Source organism: Hemiscyllium ocellatum, chromosome 13, assembly GCF_020745735.1.
Source record: "Hemiscyllium ocellatum isolate sHemOce1 chromosome 13, sHemOce1.pat.X.cur, whole genome shotgun sequence".
In the NCBI taxonomy this organism is placed as follows: Eukaryota; Metazoa; Chordata; class Chondrichthyes; order Orectolobiformes; family Hemiscylliidae; genus Hemiscyllium; species Hemiscyllium ocellatum.
In genome coordinates, this window is record NC_083413.1 from 48,205,178 (window position 1) to 48,226,722 (window position 21,545).

General features: G+C 37.6%; 1 protein-coding gene across 9 annotated transcripts in view; it reads right to left on the bottom strand.

Annotated features, from left to right (window-relative positions):
• nlgn1 (neuroligin 1) overlaps positions 1 to 21,545 on the bottom strand; it is a 551,948-nt gene that overhangs the window by 443,082 nt on the left and 87,321 nt on the right. For 3 of the 9 annotated variants that reach the window (XM_060834151.1, XM_060834152.1, XM_060834147.1), the window contains one exon: positions 9,221 to 9,370. In XM_060834151.1, the coding sequence (XP_060690134.1) occupies positions 9,221 to 9,370 (150 nt within the window). Of the gene's footprint in view, positions 1 to 9,220; positions 9,371 to 12,062; positions 12,123 to 21,545 lie in introns of all 9 variants that reach the window. The other 6 variants (XM_060834146.1, XM_060834145.1, XM_060834149.1 and 3 more) reach the window with 4 other exon arrangements.

A 21,545-nucleotide genomic window follows, 5' to 3' on the forward strand; every position in this document is an offset into this window, starting at 1 on the left:
ATTTTGTGTTATATTCAAGGGACAGTTTCAAGTTGTTCAAATTAAAAATATTCCAATAAACAAAAAAAGGATAGGACAGCCAAATCTCAGCCCTTTGGATGTCAAGGATCTTTCAAAGAAAGAAAAGCTTTGTACAATGCCAACACCTTAGAAGTAGAGAAAGCAGAGATGTGTTTGGAAGTACCTGCGATGGAATCAGAAAGGAAGTTAAGAAAGCAAAGAGAAGGCACAAAAACATATTGGCAAGCAAAATCAAGACAAGCCCAAAGATGTTTAATCAATAAATTAAGAGTAAAAGGATAACTAAGAAAAAAGGCATCACAAAAGAGCAAAAAGATAACCTATGAACAGAGGTGGAAAATGCCAGTGCATTGAGTAAAGGAGTTGAAAAGTCATGTTGTGGCTGTCTAGGACATTGGTTCAACCACGTTTGGAAAACTGCATTCAGTTGTGGTCTCCCTGCTATAGGAATGATATTGTGAAACTTGAAAGGGTTTAGAAAAGATTTTTCAAGGTTGTTGCCAGGGTTGGATGACTTAAGCTATCGGGAAAGGCTGAATAGGCTGGGGCTATTTTCCCTGAAGTGTCGCAGATGGAGGGATGACTTGGTAGAAGTCTATAAAATCATTAAGGGCATTGGTAGGATAAATAGACATGGCCTTTTTCCTAGTGTTGGGGAGTCCAAAACTAGAGGGCTTAGGTTTAAGGTGAGAGGGGAAAAGATTTAAAAGGGATCTGCGATTGTTCATGCAGAGTGGTGCATGTCCAGAATGAGCTGCCAAAGAAAGTGGTGGAGGCTGTTACAAATACAACATTTAGAAGGCATCTGGATAGGCATACAAATAGGAAAAGTTTCAAGGAATATTGGGTCAAATGCTGGTAAATGGGCCTAGATTAGTTGAAGATGTCTGGTTGGCATGGACAAGTTGGACAGAGGGTCAGTATGACTGTATGACTCTAAGTTGATACGATTCTTAAGAACTACTTGAATTGTCTTCAAAGAACGGATTGTCCACAGATCCCTGAAGGTTAACAGGACAGATAAAGAAGGTATTTAAGGCGGCATATGAAATCCTCATGATTATAGCCAAAGGACAAAGTAGAAAAGCAGGGAGATCATGATGGAACTATATCAATCATTAAAACAAGCACAATTTGCCTCGTATATGCAAATATTGTCACCTCACAGTAAGCATGTAATTGCACTTGAGACAATACAGAGAACACTAATTAGAATGTCACCAGAACTGGAAACTGCAGCAGTGATAAAAAGGTTAGAAATGCTGAAGTTGCTATCCTTGGTACTCGTGGTGAACAGAATAATTGTTTGAAATAGCAAAAGTCAAGAGGGGCCTGGATAGAGCAAATGGATAGTTCCTGCCTATCTTACCAAAGAGGTTATTGACCAGGGACAAAGGTTTAACCTGATTTTAATTCAATTATGGGATTTGGTCTTTGCTGGCTAGGCAAGCATTAATTGCCCATCCCTAGTTCCCATTTAGAAGCTATTGTTGAGTTCCATTTTAAAACCATCGCAATCCATTTGGTGTAGGTATACTCAAAATACTGTTCGGATAGAACTCCTGGATTTTGACTCAGTGACACTGAAAGAACGACGACATTTTTAAAAGTGTCATTTTAAACCCTTCAGCCAGACTTACTGATCTTTCAGGTAAGGTTAATAGACCTTTGCCAATCTCTCTAGTCAGGCCCCTTAATTTTGCCCATCTCAATTAAACTTCCTCTTGACATTCTCTGCCAAGAAGAGCAATTACAAAATATCTTATCTTTTCTCATAGCTGCATTTTCAAATTGTAAATCTTCTCTGTATACTGTCTAGTTCAATTATGTCCATTCTGTAAGTGCACAGAGCAATTGTTGTGGCCCAACGATTTACACAGCTGCATCATAACCTCCCTGCTCTTACACTTCATACTCAGCTCAAAGAAATGGATTTCATAAGCCTGGAAGAAAGATCATAAAGGAGATGAGGAAGCATGTTTTTATCCAGAAGCTGGTAGGCATGTGGAACTCTGTCTAGAACAGTAACAGAAGCAGGAACTCTCAATTTTTTGTTAACAAAAAAGATGCCTAGATATGTGTCTCAAGTCTGCAACCTGCATGGTTATGGACCAAATGCTGGCAAGTAGAAGGAGGCTGGATGGCTTGGCTAGTGGCTTCTTTCTAGGCCATAAAATTTCAATGCTTCTAGTGAAGATGCCTTTGCAAGGTCACTGGACTTAGTAAGCACTTATTATAGAAGGAGTATAAAATTAGTGTGAAACAAAAAATGGACTGTAAATGGTCCCATAAGTTTGTAAAAGGGAAGCCATTTGCAAAAATGCATATAAGTGCATTAGAAGCAAATTTAGAGAATTTGAATTGGGTGTCAGTCTTCATGGAGGAAAACATTTTAAAAATCTACAAAAACTAATAGAGATCTAAGACTAGTATAAACAAAGGAACTTCAAGATATGAACACTGGTTAAGAAAATACAAAAGAAATTTATGGTCTCAAAGTAAATAAATCTCCCAAACCTCATGATCTATATCAGAGTGTTGAAACGGTTGATTATATGGATAGTAGATACATTGGCAGTCATTTTTAAAAATCTATCGAGGGTCTGAATTGCATGCTGCAGATTGGACGGTGATAAATGGAACGACGCTATGGAGGAAGGAGGGCAACAGAAAATAGGGATCTGCAGACCCATTGGTCATTGGAAAAATCATAGAAACTGTTAGTAAATAATGTGATAACAAGACATCAAAAGAAAAATGGCAGAAATGGTAAAAAGGAAATTGTGTTTTAACAAACCTGCTGGAGTTTTATTCAGGACTGAATCACCAGAGCAGAAAAGGGAGCTTTTCAGGGGGTGCATTCCCACTGTGATGGGAAGAATGTGCTAGGATGAGACCTATCACTCCAAAAGTCACATCATTCATGAGAATGTTTTGATTCCATCACCTAAATGGCCAATTTTTTCCCTTTGTACTGCTAGCCAGAATAAAGATACTTTCACTAGATTTCTTTAATGAACTTAAAAAATAATTATAAAACCAAAGTTGCTTCTAAAAATGAAGTTGCAAAATTGAGTACAGTCAAAGATGTATCATTTGGAATTAGCATTACATCCCCTTTTTAATGACAACACAAGCACACATACACAACACAAAAGGCAACAAAGACATTGCAGAGACACTATGTTCTAAAGGGCAAAATAAAAACTTCACCTTATTTACTAATGGTACTGAAAACAAAGGGTAGAATGTCAGATTCTCACAATCCATCAGGTTTCTTGTTTGTGAAACTGAATTGCTGGCAGCTGGAAACAGAGATATGATCTTCAAGCAAGCTTCACTTTGGCTAGAAATTGAGCTGGATCCAAGTGGTTGGAAAATGATCAACTTCTCAAGCTTTACAAGGTTACTAAATACTGAGATATGGGAACTTTGTCAGATTTCTAATCACTTCAACCAAGAAAAAGAGAGCGAGTGAGAATTTCAACTTTACAGCAAGGTTTGGAAGGTCTTCTTTCTTCTGACTCCCTGGATTTTGAACTACAAACAACAATCGGATAGGGCTCCAAGATTTTCAACAGACTCCACAGTCTCTTTCAAATCTAGTTTTTCAGCAATTAAGGACAGTAAAGCCCAACTCATAATTCCCTCAAAGTTTTGCTTGGCTGTTTTTCCAAAGTCATTTGACATATTATAATTAGTAGGTGGATTATAATCCACATTAAACTTGACCTCATTTCTTAGCAAAGGCCCTGTTCAATCCAGAAAGTATCCAAACAGTTCAATACCTTCCAGATGTACATATTATCCATACAGGTAAATATGTAGCCCCAATTGCTTTCAGAAAGGTCCCACACGAGAGGTTAGTGAATAAAATTAGGGTGCATTGAATTGGGTGGGGGGGGGGGGGGGGGGAACATATGGACATGGTTAATGGACAGAAAAACACACTGCATGAATAATTGGGTCATTCTCAGGTTGGCAGCCTGTGACAAGTGGGGTGCCTCAATGATTGGTGCATGGGCCCCAGCTCTTCACAATCTCTATCAATGATTTGAATACAAGGGTGAAATATAATATTTCCAAATTTTCAACCAACATAAAACTAGGAAGGTCAGGTGCAAAGATGCTTTGAGGGATTTCAGATAAACTAATTGAATGGCCAAAAATTTGGTAGATGGAAATGAATGTTGAAAGATGGGAAGATAACCACTTTTAGAAGTAAAACAGAAACACGGCATCTTTCTTAAATGGTAAAGTATTTGAAAGTGCTCATGGCAAAGGGACCTGAAGCCCTCATTCAGAAGTAACTAAAATATAAAACACAAGTACAGCAAGTGATTAAAGTGGCAAATGGTATGCCGGCCTTTATTATAAGAGCATTTGAGTAATGGAGTAAAGATGCCTTACTATAATTACATAGAATATTTGTGAGACCACATGCGCGATATTGTGTACAGCTCTGGTCTCCTTATCCATGAAAAGATATACATGCCATTGAGGACAAGTGACAAAATGAATTCTGGGATGAAAGAATTGTCCTGAGAAAAATATTAACCATATTTGAGTTTTATTCTCTACAGTTTAGATGGATGAGAGATGATCTCAAACAAAATTCTTACAGGGATGTACAGGGTAAGTAGGAGATGGATGTTCATGATTGAGGGGTCTCGAAGCAGAACAGACAGTCTTAGCAAAATGAGGCAAGCCATTTAAGACTCTGAAAAGAGGAATTTCTTACTGAAAGCATTGCAACTCCTTGAAATACATGAACTCAGAGATCTGTAGAAGCATTGTCGTTGAATATGTTCAATAAAGAAATTACTAAATTTCTACACATTGAAAAAATTATGAATGAGTTTGTGCAAAATATGTTCAAATTGACAACCATAATTTAATTGAATGGTGCAGTAGTCTCAAAAGGCTAAAGGGCCTCCTCCTCCTATTTCTTATGTGCTATGTTTCTGTATCTGATACTTGCTTGTCAGTCTGGTTTTATTCATATTGGTTTGCTAGGCTATTTGGGAGAGTAACTAGGTGTTAATCACATTACTGCTTATGCTGTGTTGCAAAGGGCAGACTGGGTGTTAAGGCAGCCTGTTTGAAAGAAAGACATAAAATGGCTGACAAGGGATATGTCAAATTAAACAACTGGCTCCAGCATTAAGGCACAAAATGGTCAGCAAGGGATATATAGAATTAAACAGCCTGCTCCAACATTTAAGTGAAACATAATGGTACTTTTGAATAGGGCTACTCCAAGGTGAATGGGAGGCCCGACAAGCAATCATCTGAGACAGTTTGATAAAAGGCTGCCTAAGGATAGACAAGTGATTGATTCCATTCTCATTAATGGAACAATATTGTCCAATTGGGGGAATAGCACCCATTAGAACAAGGAGTGTAAATCTCAGTCCATGAACAAGTCGGCTTAACTCATTAAGCAGCTATGAAAACAATAGGTAAAGTTATTTTGTCATAATTAGTCATTTCTTTGAAGTTATTCACAGTATTAAGAAATAGGTTCAAGTTAAAGATTCTTCAGATAATCAGAAATAGATTTCAACATAAGGATAGATACACATTTAACCAAAGTATCATAGAAACATTAGGAGAAAGAGATTTAAACCTAGATGTGAATGTTTTAAGAAACACTTCCTTTATCTCTAAAAAGATGCCCAGCATGTCCTGAACAAAATATATTGTTCCCAATTTATTAGTTTTAAAAAAATGGTAACATAGAAGAATCTGTATAACTTTACTCTTAGTAACAAACTTTATAACAGAAATTAATATTACAAATCTTATATCAATTTGTTAAAACCAACTCTCTTGTAATTGAGACAGTGGAAAATAATGAAGAGTAACAGAATTTGACAGAGATAGCACATGAAATACAACAAATAACAGAATTCAAGCAATCCGTAGAGATATGCAAGTCTGGGACAGACCCAAAGGAGTATAAGCAGTAACTTTGGAATGCAAATTACGAGGATGCGTAGAAATATCTGAAGGCCCGGAGCTTACAATGTCTGTTAAACACCGTGAGATCACGGGAACCTGGGGCAGTCCACTAGAATGCCCATCATTAATGATGATGTTTCACAGGATTGGATGTATGGAATAAAGGGAAAGGATAGTGACCACACTGTATGTAATTATTTTAACAATGTATAAAAATGCTGTATTTCACAATAAAAATCAGAATGTGTTATTGACCTCTCTTCCAATCTGAGCTGCAGGTTAAGAGAACAACTGTGTTCTCATGTCAAAGCCAAATTCAGGGAAGATTCTTTGGCCCTCTCCCTGCACTAACTGGGCTGGGAAGGGGGAGGGGGAAAGGGAGGTAAGAAGGGGGGAGAGAGGGAGGGGAAGAAGAGTGGGGAGGGGAAGAAGAGTGGGGAGGGGAAGAAGAGTGGGATGGGGAAGAAGAGTGGGGAGGGGAAGAAGAGTGGGGAGGGGAAGAAGAGTGGGGAGGGGAGGAAGAGTGGGGAGGGGAGGAAGAGTGGGGAGGGGAGGAAGAGTGGGGAGGGGAAGAAGAGTGGGGAGGGGAAGAAGAGTGGGGGGGGGGGATTGAAGCCAATTCCACATTATTTTGTTGGATTTAAACCTGTGCTTAGGCCACAAGTTCAAGATTTTGGATTATTAATGTAGCAATATAATACTATGCTAGCGTGTCTTGTTTAAAATCAATGAAGGGCTTTTGCCCGAAACATCAATTTTGCTGCTCCTCGGATGCTGCCTGAACTGCTGTGCTCTTCCAGCACCACTAATCCAAAATCTGGTTTCAAGTATCTGCAGTCATTGTTTTTACCGGGAAGTATTAAATGGTCAGTAGACTCAAGTACAGCGTCTGTTAATAAGATGTTATCAAAAGGTACTAGAGTGAAATCAATAGAGAGTAAAATTAGGTGGAATGTAAATTAGGGGTTGAACTTGAATTTACCACATGCCCTATAGGCAGCTAAGGTTACAATTACCCCTATGAATTTTATTTAGAGCATGAACTTAACATTCTTGTTGAATACAATGTAAATGAAACGTCTGCTTCTATTAGTCGCAGAATAGTTTAGATATTAAATATTACAAATCATGGAAAGTTAATTTAGTGCTGCCCAAGCAAGATATTTTTATTAATCCACATGAGACTGTGAGAACGAGACTGAAGTTCTGCTCAAAATGGCCATGAAAGACTGTCACCCAAGGCCGCGGTCAGGAGACTCAAAGCGTTAGCAGATCCAAGCCAGATTTATATTTTTCCGGTGATCCGATATTTCCATTTAGAATAGCAGAAGAGTGAGGGAAGACAGGAGAAAGAGTTTTGGAGAAGAAAACAGTGCAAATTCTGAAGTAGTATAAACCAACTGCCTAGATGCAGCATAACAAATGAGCATTCAGCAAGAGTCACAGAAAATTTTGTAAAACTGAGCAGAATACGTAACTTTCTGCACAAATTCTACTGAACTGTAAGGACCAGTCATTAAGCCATTCAATGTCTGAGAGCACTGAACATTCTTCTCCACCATCCCTAGTTCTCCAACCATGTTTGGAATGAATGTTTTTGCAGCTTATAATAATGGCATCAATATAGTAACAGCTCTTGCGAGGTGTCAACAAAGAAGTTTTCTGAAATTGTAGTTAATGGTTTTTCTCTAAACTACACCAGATAACATGTCGATCAAAGCTGTGAGCAGAACATATTTTTTAAAACTCAAAGTTTTAGCCTGTGTTTTATGTTACATTTAAAAGACTGAGAATTTAAAATCTTCAGATCATGAAACTTAAATAGATCTCATCTACTCCATTAATTTCCAACTCCTACATTGTGGGTTATTGCGATTTGAACAGTGAAGATGGGGTCATTTTGAATTTGGAACTAATTTCAAATTGCCATGCTTAGTCTAACTTTCCTGCTTGAATGAATCACAGTCTGCCAACTCTTTTCCACGTGCAAAACTGCGATATATCAGAAGTTGAGCAGGACTACCATCTTCAGGCAAGTTCCGTCAGATTTATTAAAATGTCTCTAGTTGACCCAACATCATGAAATTCAGGTGCTCAATATTTTGGAATCCATTACATTTTTTGTGCTGCCGATGGAACAACATGGATGAAGTTATGGACCATGTAATTTTTTTTCCCACAATCTGGAATACTTTGATTGAAATACTTATTTGATTGCCTAGCATTCTCTAAAAATATGACATTACACTATTGCCACAGATTGTGCAGTGTGAAGCTAAAGGTGTAAAACAGTTTCTTTGACTTTATTGTTTCTAAGTCAAAGACTTACAAATGTTCATTTGTTGTGATGAAAATCCAAAACCACAACTGTCCTCATCCTTTTCCTGCTGCTCTGATTCATTCTTCTGATTTTTTTTACATCACAAGTTTTAGTTCAAAACGGTACAAATATGCTAGAATTGTCAGATGACAAAATGAAGCACAAAACTGTACATTACATATGTAAGATAACATTACACACCAAGCATTTGTTGGTTGATATCATTGCACAAATGTAAGTAAAGGTTTATAGAGTACTCATTATTTAATAGATAAATCATGTGACTGAAAATGATTTGATTTCGACCAAAAGTATTTGTTTAACTCCAGAACAAATACTACATTTATAATAAACATAGGTTCAAAGCTTATTTGTTGACTATGTTACGCTAGAAATAACAACAGCACAAGTAATGAACATTTCGCATACAAAACAGCATATCCGAACATCAAGTTCTGAACAACTGTCCCTTTGCACTGCTGAGTCACCAATTTAATGTCACTTAGAATTTGACGATCAATAAGACAATAATAGCAATCTAGAACCGAAGTATTAACTCAACTTGCATCTGTCTGGAACCAATTATTTCACTTTAGAGGACGATTGCAGTTTTCAGAAAAGATATCTCTACCCGTCTGATTCATTGGGAATGAAGCCAGATGTTTAAGAAGTTTTTTGAGGGCATTAGACTGCTCAGTATGTATGGTTATCACTTCATCCTCGTGAATCATTAATAACACTATAGTGACATTGCAGCTGATCTTAATAAAAATCCAAAAATCTTACCACATCTCACATTTCATCCTTTCAGCAGCATACTTCAGATAAATTGTAAGCACAGAAATGCTCCACAGAAGATGCAAATACTATTCACCAAAGAATTTGACCTGAATCATCAAGGAAGCACAGTCTTACCTAAAACACCAAGCCGGTAGTTGACAGTAATGACTATGACATTGCCATAACTTGCAAGTACACTTCCATCAAGTATATTTCCAGTGCCCTCCATGTATGATCCACCATGGATGAAGACCATAACAGGTTTAGGTCCACTATCTCGAATATCTGAAAAATGACACATAATTCAAAAGGTTTGGAACCAGAAAGACGGATAGTGTAAGAATATTGTTCATTTTGTAATAATGAGAAGTTTGCTTAAAGGAGACAGGAAGTCAAAGCATTTTGACTTGGACTCATCAAGGCAGTGATACAAGAAACAGACTTAAGAAAATGGACACCAATTTATACAGCATGAGAAGAGGGTGCTGATTAGTTGGGCCATTGTTGTCAAGGAGATGCAACCATAACAGTTAGCTGTCAATCTTAGCTCTCAAGCTAGGCACATAGACTCTGACAGGTCAGGACATTGCTACTGGAATGCTGCATGTCTCCTTTTAGCAATGTTAAAGTTCTATACACTAAGCAATTATTAATTTAAAAGTTGTGTGGTATCTAACTTTTTTTTAAAAAGTGCAGTATGTTTCTCAAGCAAATGTTTATGGATAATTTCATTAATAATCCATCAAAGCATTTTTTTCTAATGTTGCATTATGATTGATTTTAGGGGCTAGTGACACTCAAGTCAAAATGTTATTAATGAACAAGCAGTGTTTCGCTAAAAGTAATTAGCATTTAAATGCAATATTTGGAATTGTGACAGATTTGACAACAGAAATAAGTCCTAAAGTTAATGTGATCATATTTATAAGCAATGAGTACAATCCTTATTCCAAATAGAATACATGGAAATGATAATGATGGCACGGTAGCAGAACAAACTACTCCAATCTACACAAATACAGATGATGGCTTCTTTAAACTAATTTCCCTACAATTACTTCATAAGTTAACTAAAACAGTATTGATCACTAAATTGCATTCTACATAACTTAAGAGTGCTAAGATCCTTCTACATAACAGTCAGGTGACTTTATAGATAGATTAAAATACAAATCAAACAACTGTGTTTATTACTTTTAAAGAGATAATGCTCCACCCAAATTAAAGTAGACCCAAACTTACAAAAATATTTAAAAGATGCCACACATATGACTAATTACACGGCACAGAAGTACATTGATTACAATGATGCAATATGGTAAATAGTTCCTTTCAGTTAATTCATCAAATTTCTTAAGATTAGTTATGCTTATGTGAAAGACACCTGCTGTTCTCCTGATGATGGATGACAGAAGCATGCTTTTGCTGTGAAACATTATTATTATATAATATTGTACTGGTAATGGTGCATTTTCATTAAAGTATACTGCAAGATCACAGCTGCAGTATGGACGACAATATAAAGAAAGAAAATTTGAAACTATAAACAACAGATTCCACTTATGTAGGGAGAAATGAAAAGGAAGCAAATAAACAGTGAACACTGGAGGAAAATGTATGAAAAGTGGAGACAGTTGAGTCGGATATCAAGAGCTCATTGAAATAAAAGGTTTGAGGAGAGATTTAAACATAGTGAAAGGTTACAAGGAAAAGGAAACTAGCCTGAGAGTTCTTAAGCAGAAGTGTAATAGCTTGATGCGTTGCCACCAATGGTGCAGTAAATCTCAGTGATATAAGGCAGGCTGAAAAGTTGCCAAATTAGGTGGAAGCATGCAATACAGGAATATGAATCCATGTGTAAAAATTCTGAAATAAGCTCACAGATGCACAAGTTGGACATAAAGACTTTGGGAGTGGTGGTAATATGAAGTTTCCCTGAGAGTGCAGGCTGACAAGGGTTGACACATTGAAAGCTGCATGGTTGAGGCACAAAAGCATCCAGGCAGAGCATTAGAAAAGTCCATCTTTACTGTGCTGAAGTCATCATTTAAAGTTTTGGTCGTAACTTAATGAGTCAGAGAGGCAACTGGAGAAAGTAGCAAACTACTTTGGACTATTTGAGGACATAGAAAGGTGGAGTTGTCGAACATCAAAATTTGATAAAAACCTGCACAACTGTGTAATCTACATTCTGTTCCTGATCTTAATTTGTTTGCATCATAAATGGGTGCAGCATTGCTGCGGCAAGCCAATAGGCAACGTACAATCAAATTGGAATTTACATATCTGAAAGCTATTATGAAGAAAGCCAACGGTTATTATATGGTACAAAATATGTACATGTAATGCTATATCTAACTATACATAATGGTGGTCCTTTTCCACATGCCCAGCACTCTAATCTCTCCAACAAATATAGGAAAGATTAGAAAAGACTTTTGCTTGAGAAGCACTTAGATTTGAAATAATTAACCCTATGTGAAGAATAATATAGTACAGATCTATAAATTGATAACAGTTATAGGTGGCTGTGACATAACTCAAGAAGAAACCATATGCACCTGATCTGTTAGTCTAGTACCTACAAAAATTAATATGAAGGCATGCATTAATGCTAGCAGAAAGATAATACTACTTTAATATGCTAAATGATATGATTTCTGAGCTGATACCACGTTTAAAAGGACCTAACACTTACATCAACATAAATGAGTGTTTAAAAGGAATTGTTCAAATAGTGATTTGTGGAGGCTTTTTTTACTAAATTGCTATAGTCAAGTAATGTGGAAGAATAATTTTAAAGCATTTAAGTTAAAAAAAAAGATAAAATGTCAATAACAAGCAATAAGACAAAAAGTTTGAAAACTAAGTGCTAAAAATCTGCACTTCAAAAATGCATTCAAAATGTATTTTCAGAGGGACGAAAAATTTAGACAGTCATTGTCATGCATATTGGTTTGGCGTCAAAAAAAAATACCTTCATCTTCTGCGCCATCATTATCACCTAAATCATCAGCCTGTTTCTTTGCAAGGGGACCTAGGATTAAAAATGAAGAAAATGGAGGAAAAAAGAGAATTCAAGAACATACAAGACTTCAGAAGATCTAGAAAATATTGTTTTAAAACATTTCTTGAAAAATTGAAATGTAAAACGTATTTGTTTAAAAAATAAAGTATCTGAAAATATATAAAAAGATAAAAAATTAAAACAATTTACATATTTAAGAAGTTTTGAGTTACATTATAAGTTTTTCAACCATTATGTATAGAAAATATTATGTACCAAATACAAAAAATCATATTATATCAGTATACCCACCATTTCAAGAAAAAAATTCAAATCCTTTCTTAATAATTAACCTGACCCATTACACAGGTCGCAATATCAAAAATCTCAAGTTTCTTTACATTGATTAATTATTTTCTCATTCTGAAAGTAATATATATCGCTCTCAAATAACTTTTAAATGCAGTTCACAAAATGCAGAAGAGAAACCTTTTCTCCAGAGATTTTTCCAGAAATAAAAATATGGAATGCAATGCAAAGAAGGGTTTTTGAAGCCATCACCTTGTGATGTTTACTAGCCAAAAGCAAAAAACATCCAAATTAATTTGGGTAGGAATCTTTATCGAAGTTATTATCTATATTTAACCTTTCCTAAATATGTTTCCTCTGCATTGTAGTGCATCATTAACTAACAATATAATAATTTTGATTGAAATTAAAGTGAAATGATTTGAACATGTTATCAACTATAAAAACAAAAGAATTCAATATATTAATATCAAGTCTATATTAAATGTCAACCAAAATTCTTAAAATCAATTATATACCTTTTGAAGGTATATGTAGTAATAAAATTTAAATTAGATAACATAAAGTCACAAATTACATAATGTATGAGTCAAGGATCACAACGACAACAGACATTGAATAAGCAGTATATATATATATATATATGTAAATCATAGACTTGTACCTGAATGTAAACTTTTTTAAAATTTAATTTCATCTCTTTACTTTAATAATTATTTTTAGATATTGTCCATTAGCAGAAAGTCAAAACCTAATGGAAACTTATTTTTTCCTGTACTGGAGTATACATTTTATAACATTTAGAGATGCAATGCAAGCACTTATAAACTTTCAGCAGCAAGAACAGGGCACAATACACATCAACAAGCATTTTAGTGTCAAGCAAGCTCAAATGGGAACAATCACTGTGTCCAACAACATTCTTACAGAAAATACTTCTAACAAAGAAGTTAAATGCTCATGCTGGGTAAGTATCAATGTTTTTTGCATGCACTGAAAGGTAGGATAATTAGGAACAATGAACATGGATGGCAAGATGATACAGCAAGAACAAATCTTGAAGTTTGAAAGTGTAAATTTTGTACGTTTTTCTTGATAAAACTTTTCACTGATTTTTGATTTCCTGTGATACTTCTGAACATCGACATCCTTTGCCTCCTATTTTTGTCAAAACTGTATCACAAACAATTATTTTGAGTGCACAAATATGCTTTAAATATGATTAAATGTATAAAGTTCAAGATCTCAAACAAATACAATAATGTTTAAAGTGCCTTCTGCAATGGCTTAAATGACTGTCGTACTCAAAAGCACCATTTTTGGGCAAAGAATAATTTTGGTGTTTTTCACAGTACAAAAGTTAAAACAATTAATATTCTTTGTAGAGCAAATTTTAAAAATTGCTAGTTAGATAAATTATGAAAAATGTCTAAAATTTTAGGAGGACATTGTAATACAAACATATACAAGTGACTGACTAGCCTTTCATTTCTCAAAGGACTTCTTACAGGTACAGTTGCAAGTTCAGACAGTTATATCTTATTTCCAAGTTTTCAAGATCCTTAGTGCAAGGTCAAAATCTGATCGTCTTAATGGTGCAGCGAATTGGTTGAAAGTTGAATAAGTATCTAAAGGTGCAGCAACGGTAATGGTGATGGTAGTTTGAGGGGATTGCAAAATTACATCAGCTAAAAAATGCTAACAGCTTCCTATCAATGTCTTGAAATTATAATCGCAGTTGACTTCTTTGTAGAATTCATACTACTTCTAAGACATATCTAAGTTGAATTTTCATAAAACTAGAAATTTCATATATTCATACAAACACTTAAGAAATCAAACATTTTCAGTACTGGACTTAAAATAATTTCAGCTCAACATACTCTGCAGTCATGTTAAAATGCATCTATGATGTATACATAATCCTGTCAGTTCACATTATATCACATAACGTCAAGTAATTATATTGCTATTAATAATTATCAATATCTGAATATGGGTCAGATATTCTGGAGACAGACATGTAACACAAGACGAACATTAGGATCATGTGGAAGTCCTGAAATATTGACCTCCCAGGAAATTATCCAGGAAGCTTGAAACACTGATAGGAAATTCCTCTGTTACCCCAAAACTATTTGCAGAAGCATCCAACACTGATCTAAACTTCGAGACTTCACAATATTACCACCCAACTGTTTGTAGATTTTTTAAAATGTTCTTATGAGATGTGTGCATCACTGACTGGTCAGCATTTATTGTCCGTCACTAGTGTCCTTTATGAAGGTGGTGGTGAACTGCCACTTTGAGCTGCTGCAGTCCATGTGCTGTAGGTAGACTTGAGGAGGAGGAGGAAGAGGATCAAAGATTTTGGCACAGTGACACTGAAGGAACAATGATATTTTGCAAGTCAGATGGTGAGTGACTGGAAGGGTGGTGGTTCCATGTATCTAGTATACTTGTCCATCTAGATGGAAGTGGTTGAGAATTTAAATGGTGCTATCACTGGGTAAAAATCATGGAAATCCCTTCTTAGGGGCTTTGCAGATCCACCTGGATTTCTCAATCTGCCAGCTATTCAAGGAACTGGGTAGTTGTCAGTGTGGTGCCAATCAAGCAGACTGCTTTGTCCTGGATGGTACCAACCTTCGAGTGTTGTTGGAGCTGCATTCATCCATGAAGCAGGGAGTATTCTATCACACTCCTCATGTGTACCTTTTCAATGATGAACAGGCTTAGGTGTGTCAGGATGGAAGTTACTCGCTGCAGTATTCCTCGCCTCTGGCCTGCTGTTATAGCCATCGAATTAATTTGTTTCCGAAGAATGTGATAGATGTAATCTTTATGGGATACAGCTATTCCTGGCAAAGCTTGCATTTATTTCCTAAACCTTAGCTGTCCTTGGAAAGATGTTGATCTTGAACCACTGCAACCCATGATGAGCAAGTTTACCACAGTGCAGGTAGGGGGTGGGGAGGGTTAAAAGATTTGATCTCTATGATACGGAAGTAACAGTAATATATTTCTAAGTCTGGATGACATGTGACTTAGAAGAGAATTTCCAGGTAAAGATGTTCCAAAGTTTTTATTCTTCTGGGTCATAGAAGTGGTGGGTTTAAAGAGTGTTGTTAATAATGAGTTACTAATGCCCATCAAATAAATGGCACTACCATTCTATGCCTGTGGTGAAGGACTCAATTGAATCTGCTTTCACCACATTCTCAGGCAGGGCATTCTACCTCTTAACAATTCGCTACATAAAATGAGTTTTCCTCATGTCACTGAAGCTTCATTTATTCAATCCCCTTAAACTTGCACCCTCTAGTTCTCAAACCTCTCTCAAGAAGAACAGCATCTCTTCATCTACCTCCTTAGACCTCTAATTATTTTGAACATCACCATGAAATCTCCTAATAATCTTCACTTCTCTAATGAAAATAGACCCACTTTTCTAATTTATCAAAATAGATGAAATTCATCATTCCTGGAATCCTTACAAATCTCTTTTCCCCGCTCCTTCCCATCCTCCACAAAGAGTGGTGCCCAGAACTGGACACAATACTTTGGTTGAAGCATATTTTACTATGATACTCAGTGCTCCTATTTATAAAACCTGAGACCCTGTATGATTTCTTGTCATTTTATTTTATCAACTTCTCCTGCTGCTTTTAATGATTAGTGTACAAATATCCAGAGATCCCTCCTGGAGACCCCTTAGAATTATAACAGTATTTGGATTGACTCTTGTTCTTCGTACCAAAATGAATTTTCTTGCATTTCTTGGTATTGAATTCCAATTTCCATGTGTCCACCTTTCCACCAGCCTAAGTCATTCTCAAGTTTAACACTATGGTCTTCACAGTTTACAATACCCCAATACTTCAGAAAATTTTGAAATGATGTCCTATGCACAATTTTAACCAATATTCCAACAGTCTAACTGCTGGATTCACCATGGCTCACTGCAATTTCCCTCATTCAATCTTCTGCTCTTCACCTCATTAATTATTTTCTTGTGTTCTTTGGTGTCCTTACTGTAAAATTGCACAGCAGGTGAGGGGTTTGTTGCTGCCAGAACTTCTGGCAACCATACTGCTGGCATCATATTGAAAGCTCAGCTGCACATTACTCCATACGAGGTAGTCACAAACTGCGCTTCACACCACGTCACGGAGGTTGAATCGTTATCAGAGAGCACATGACCCAAAAAGGCATCTTAACTCCCTCCTTTGCTCACAGTGATCTACAGTATGGTGGAGAGGAGGGCAGTGTTTTATCACACACACTAGCAAAAGAGGCCATGCCAGAAGATCCAGTGTGCCACGACTGAATTACTTGCCTGTGGCAGTGCTGTGCCTAGTTTAATGCAGAATGCACAGCAGTGCAGAAAGAAAGATCATGATTTTCAGCACTCCACAATCGTTAATGCCACCACATACGCTCTGCTACCTCACATTCTCAGACCACTCAAACTCTGTAACTGCCCTTGTATTCACCAACTTGTATTGGACTATAAATCTCAGTATTGAATGAATCACATGCACTCAATGGCTTGCACCTACTTCATCCTCCAAACTATGAATTTTTACTTCCCTCTGCACTTTCTAATCAACCACAGGATCCATTGCTCCTCCTTTGAGCATTTGATTCCTCTCTTTGTCACACTGTAAGAACATTTGCAAATGCTCCAACCCCACCACAAACTGGAGGGATGGCAAACATAAGGCTTCGATCACCACATGAGAAGAAAATATTCCAGCTGGCTAAAAAAGAATATGGCCATTCATGTAGGGATAGAAGATAGAACATAGAACAATAAAGCACAGAAATGGGCCCTTCAGCCCACAATGTTGTGCTGAACATGATGCCAAATTAAACTAATCCTTCCTGCCTGCCTGGGGTCTGTATCGCTACATTTCTTGCATATTCATGTGCTTATCTAAAAGTCTCTTAAGCACCCCTATCGTATCTGCCTCCATTACCACCCTTGACAATGTGTTCCAACTCCTACCACTCTGTGTTAAAAAACTTTCCCCTCACATTTCTTTGAACTCCCCCCCCACCCCAACTTTATTGCATGCCCCCTAGTTTTAGACATTTCAACTCTGGGAAAAATATTCTGACCGTCAACCCGACCTACACATCTCATAATTCTATAAATTTCCATCAAGTCTTCCCTCAGCCTCTCCCACTCCAAAGAGAACAATCCAAGTATTTCTAGCCTCTCCATTTAACTCATATACCCTCTAATCCAGGCAGCATCCTGGTAAACCTCTTCTGTACCCTCTCCAAAAACCTCCACATCATGTCTGTAATCTGGTGAACAGAATTGAATGCAATATTTTTAAGTATGGCCCAAGCAATGTCTTATAAAGCTGCAACATGGCATCCTGACTCTTGTATCAAAAAGTATAGTGCTGGAAAAGCACAGCAGGTCAGACAGCATCCAAGGAGCAGGAAAATCAATGTTTTAGGCATAAGCCTTTCATTAGGAATCCTGAAGGGCTTATGCACGAAACGTCGATTTGCCTGCTCCTCGGATGCGATCTGACCTGCTGTGCTTTTCCAGCACCACACTTTTCAACTCTAATCCCCAGCATCTGCAGTGCTTATTTTCTCCTAACCTGACTCTTGTACTCAATTCCTGGACCAATAAAGGCAAGCTTGCCATACATGCTCTTTACCACCCTACTTGTGTGACCATTTTTAGGGAACTTGAACCTCAAGATTCCTCTGTACATCAATTCTCCTCAAGGTCCTGCCATTAACTGATACTTTCCCCTAATACTTGATCTCCCAATGTGCAGCACCTGACACTTACATGGATTCAACTCTATCTGCCAATTCTCTGCCATATCTGCAACTAATCTGTATCCCGATGTATCCCTGAACCTTTTACACTATAGACAACTCCACCAAACTTTGTCTCATTTGCAAACTTACTAACCCACTCATCTACATTCTCATCCTATTAATATATACATACCAGTCATGGACCTCCAACCTGAAAATACTCTTCCACCACCATGCTCTTCCTTCTACAGGTAAGCCAATTCTGATTCCATGCAGCCAAGGCACTGTGAAATCCCATGCATCTTAATCTTCTAGATGAGCCGACCAAAAGGACCTGGTCAAAAGCCTTACTAAAATGCGTGTAGACAACATCCACTGTTCTACCTTCAATCGATTAAATTTTCAAAAAATTCAAACAAGTTACTAAGACATGACCTGCCTGCACAAAGCCATGCGGACAATTCCTAATTAGGCCATGCTTTTCCTGATGCACGTAAATCCTATCCCTAAGAATTTTCTCCAATAGCTTCCCAACCACAGATGTGAGACTCAGTGATATATAGTTTCCTGGATTATCCCTATTTTCCTTCTTGAACAGAGGAACAACATTAGCTATTTTCAACAGTCCTCTGGGACCTCTCCAGTAGCTAATGAGGATACAAAGATCTTGGTCAAGGCCCTACCAATCTTTTTTGCCTCCCTCAATAACGTTGGGTAGATACAATCAGGCCCTGGGGCTTATCCACCTTAGCATATTAACATGCTCCACAAAACTCTCACCATCTGATAAACCAGCTTGCTCTCGTGCCTGACTCTGCATTTTCGCAATTATCAATGGCTAAAACAAGGGACTATCTTCTGCCTGAGCCTGAGTTAATGCATGTTGCACTTAGGGGACTGTACAACATGCATCAACTCAAGCTCAAGCAGAAGACAATCCCTTGTCTGAGCCATTGAGAATTGCAAAAATGCAGAGTCAGGCACTAGAACAGCAGGCTGGTTTATCAGAGGCAGTTGGAAAAATGGATCGAAAGATTTAGGAGTTCTCCAACATTATCATGTATGCTTACGGATGTCACAATAAAGAGGGTGGAAACTGCCATGGAGTTCCAGGTCGAGCAAATTCACTGTCTACTGGATGTGCACGTGGCGCTGAACTCAATCCCCGCAACGACAGGTCTCAGCATCGATGGCAAGGCAAAGATTCAGATGAGGAACCTCAACCTCACTCCAGATGGCCCTTCCACTCAGGGAGACAAGGTAGTGCTAGCAGGTACCCATAAGGAGAAGAAGCAGCCCACCAGGTCATCAAGGAGCTTCCTCTGAAAACACTCCAAGAAAGACCTAGTCCTCCATGCTCCACAATGCCTATGATACCAAAACCTGCAAGAATTCCAGGTAAGGAGGGTAACCTGTCCCTTAACAGGACACCATCAGCAGATCTGGGCCTACCAGACCCAAACTTCTCCCACTACCACTACCCAGGTCTTCCAGGTTAACAGGACCAATCACTGCTGGCTTCCTCCACCCCAATTGAAGCTTAATATTTTTCTTCTCTCCCTCTCTGTATGTCTAACGGCACATATATGTCGGATGGGTGACACATAATTGTAAATAATCTTGTAAAATTATATGCACTTGCAGTCCTAAAATGTCTGCTCTTATATGCAACATTTAAAAGGCATCTCAATGGATATATGAATCGGAAGGGTTGAGAGAGATATGGGCCAAATGCTGGCATATGAGTCTGGAATAAGTCAAGATATCTGGTTGGCATGGACAAGTTGGACTGAAGGGTCTGTTTCCATGCTTTACATCTCTATGACTATATCTTTGTTGTTGTTGGACATGGTTAAGGCATGCTTATGTGAGAAATGAGCATCCTCTTCAGATATCCCAAGAATTAGAGAAATTTTAATGAATAATCTTTACTTATTTTTAACTCGCAACCAACTCATTGACTGCAGATAGCTTCAGATATCAGATATCGTTGAAGCATGATGTTGATGACTACAGCCAAGGCTTTGGACTTTAATGTGGAAAATATGGACACTGTATGCAATATAGGTTCTGACATGCACACATCTTCCACACTTACTCTCATTCACAAGGTATGGAATTAGTGATGATTCCACACATCTCTGGAGGAATATGTTCATTCTATCAGCTTTCCAATGAGAACATCTACCATTCAAGGCAGGGAGATACACAATGTGCAGTTCACATATCCACTCACCCTTACGGCGCAGTGTTCGACCAAGAAAAGCTGTACAAATGCTGCCTCTCTCAAGTTCAAATGGTGTCTACAAGATGCTCAAGTATTTCTGAACTTCAGGGTAATTTAGCAATCTGTTCACAACCAATGACAGAAGGGTCAAAAGGAGATGCCTCGGGATTGCTTTCAACCTGCTACCTATCATGAGGAATTTCACTATACAACAGTTGGATATTAGATGGCCATTTGAAGCCTGAAGAATTACCTAATCTGAGTGATGTGGAGATGCGAGTGTTGGACTGGTGTGATTTTTAATTTTGTACACCCAACACCAGGCTATAGTCCAATAGGTTTAATTGAAAGCACCAACTTTCAGAGCGCTGCTCCTTCATCAGGTGGTTGTTGACAACCACCTGATGAAGGAGCAGTGCTCCGAAAGCTAGTGCTTCCAATTAAACCTGTTGAATTATAGCCTGATGTTGTCTGATTTTTAATCTAATCTGAGTGCCATGTGATATTAGTGTCTTACTGCTGCTTTTCCCCATGGTCAGCAGGACCTGCAAAAGGTCTTGAAAGCAGAATCACCTGAAGATATTAAGCATGCACTCAGATGGATAATTAAACATTTATTCAGCAATAGAAAAAGTGAAGCACAGCAAAAGTAACATGATCCATGTCTTTTGTATGAGCTGCTTGTCAAATAACCAGCAGAAAGTTATACAATAAAAGGAAATGGCTTATCGGGCAAGACAACGCGTTGCTTTATGATAACTCTTCTGGATATCCTTCCCGATCAGTTTCTTGATTAGCACCCTCAGTTTCATATTCAGAAGATTATCATCAATCTCCTCTGCATCCACGGCATCCCTTTGCCAATTCCAGTTGTGAAGGGCTCAGCATGCCACCACGATGCCAGATATCTTGCTGGCTTATACTATAAGACTTTACCAAAATGGTTAAAGGATCAAAATCTCACTTTATGGAGGCCCATGGTCTGTTCCATTCCATCCTGGTCAAACCTAAGGCAGCAGTGCATCTTCATTCTTTGCCATTTTGAGGTTTTGTAATTGTCTCTGTATGGAGGGATAGTGCTCATCTCCCAACAGCCAAGTTGTACAACCTGATGACCTTGTAAG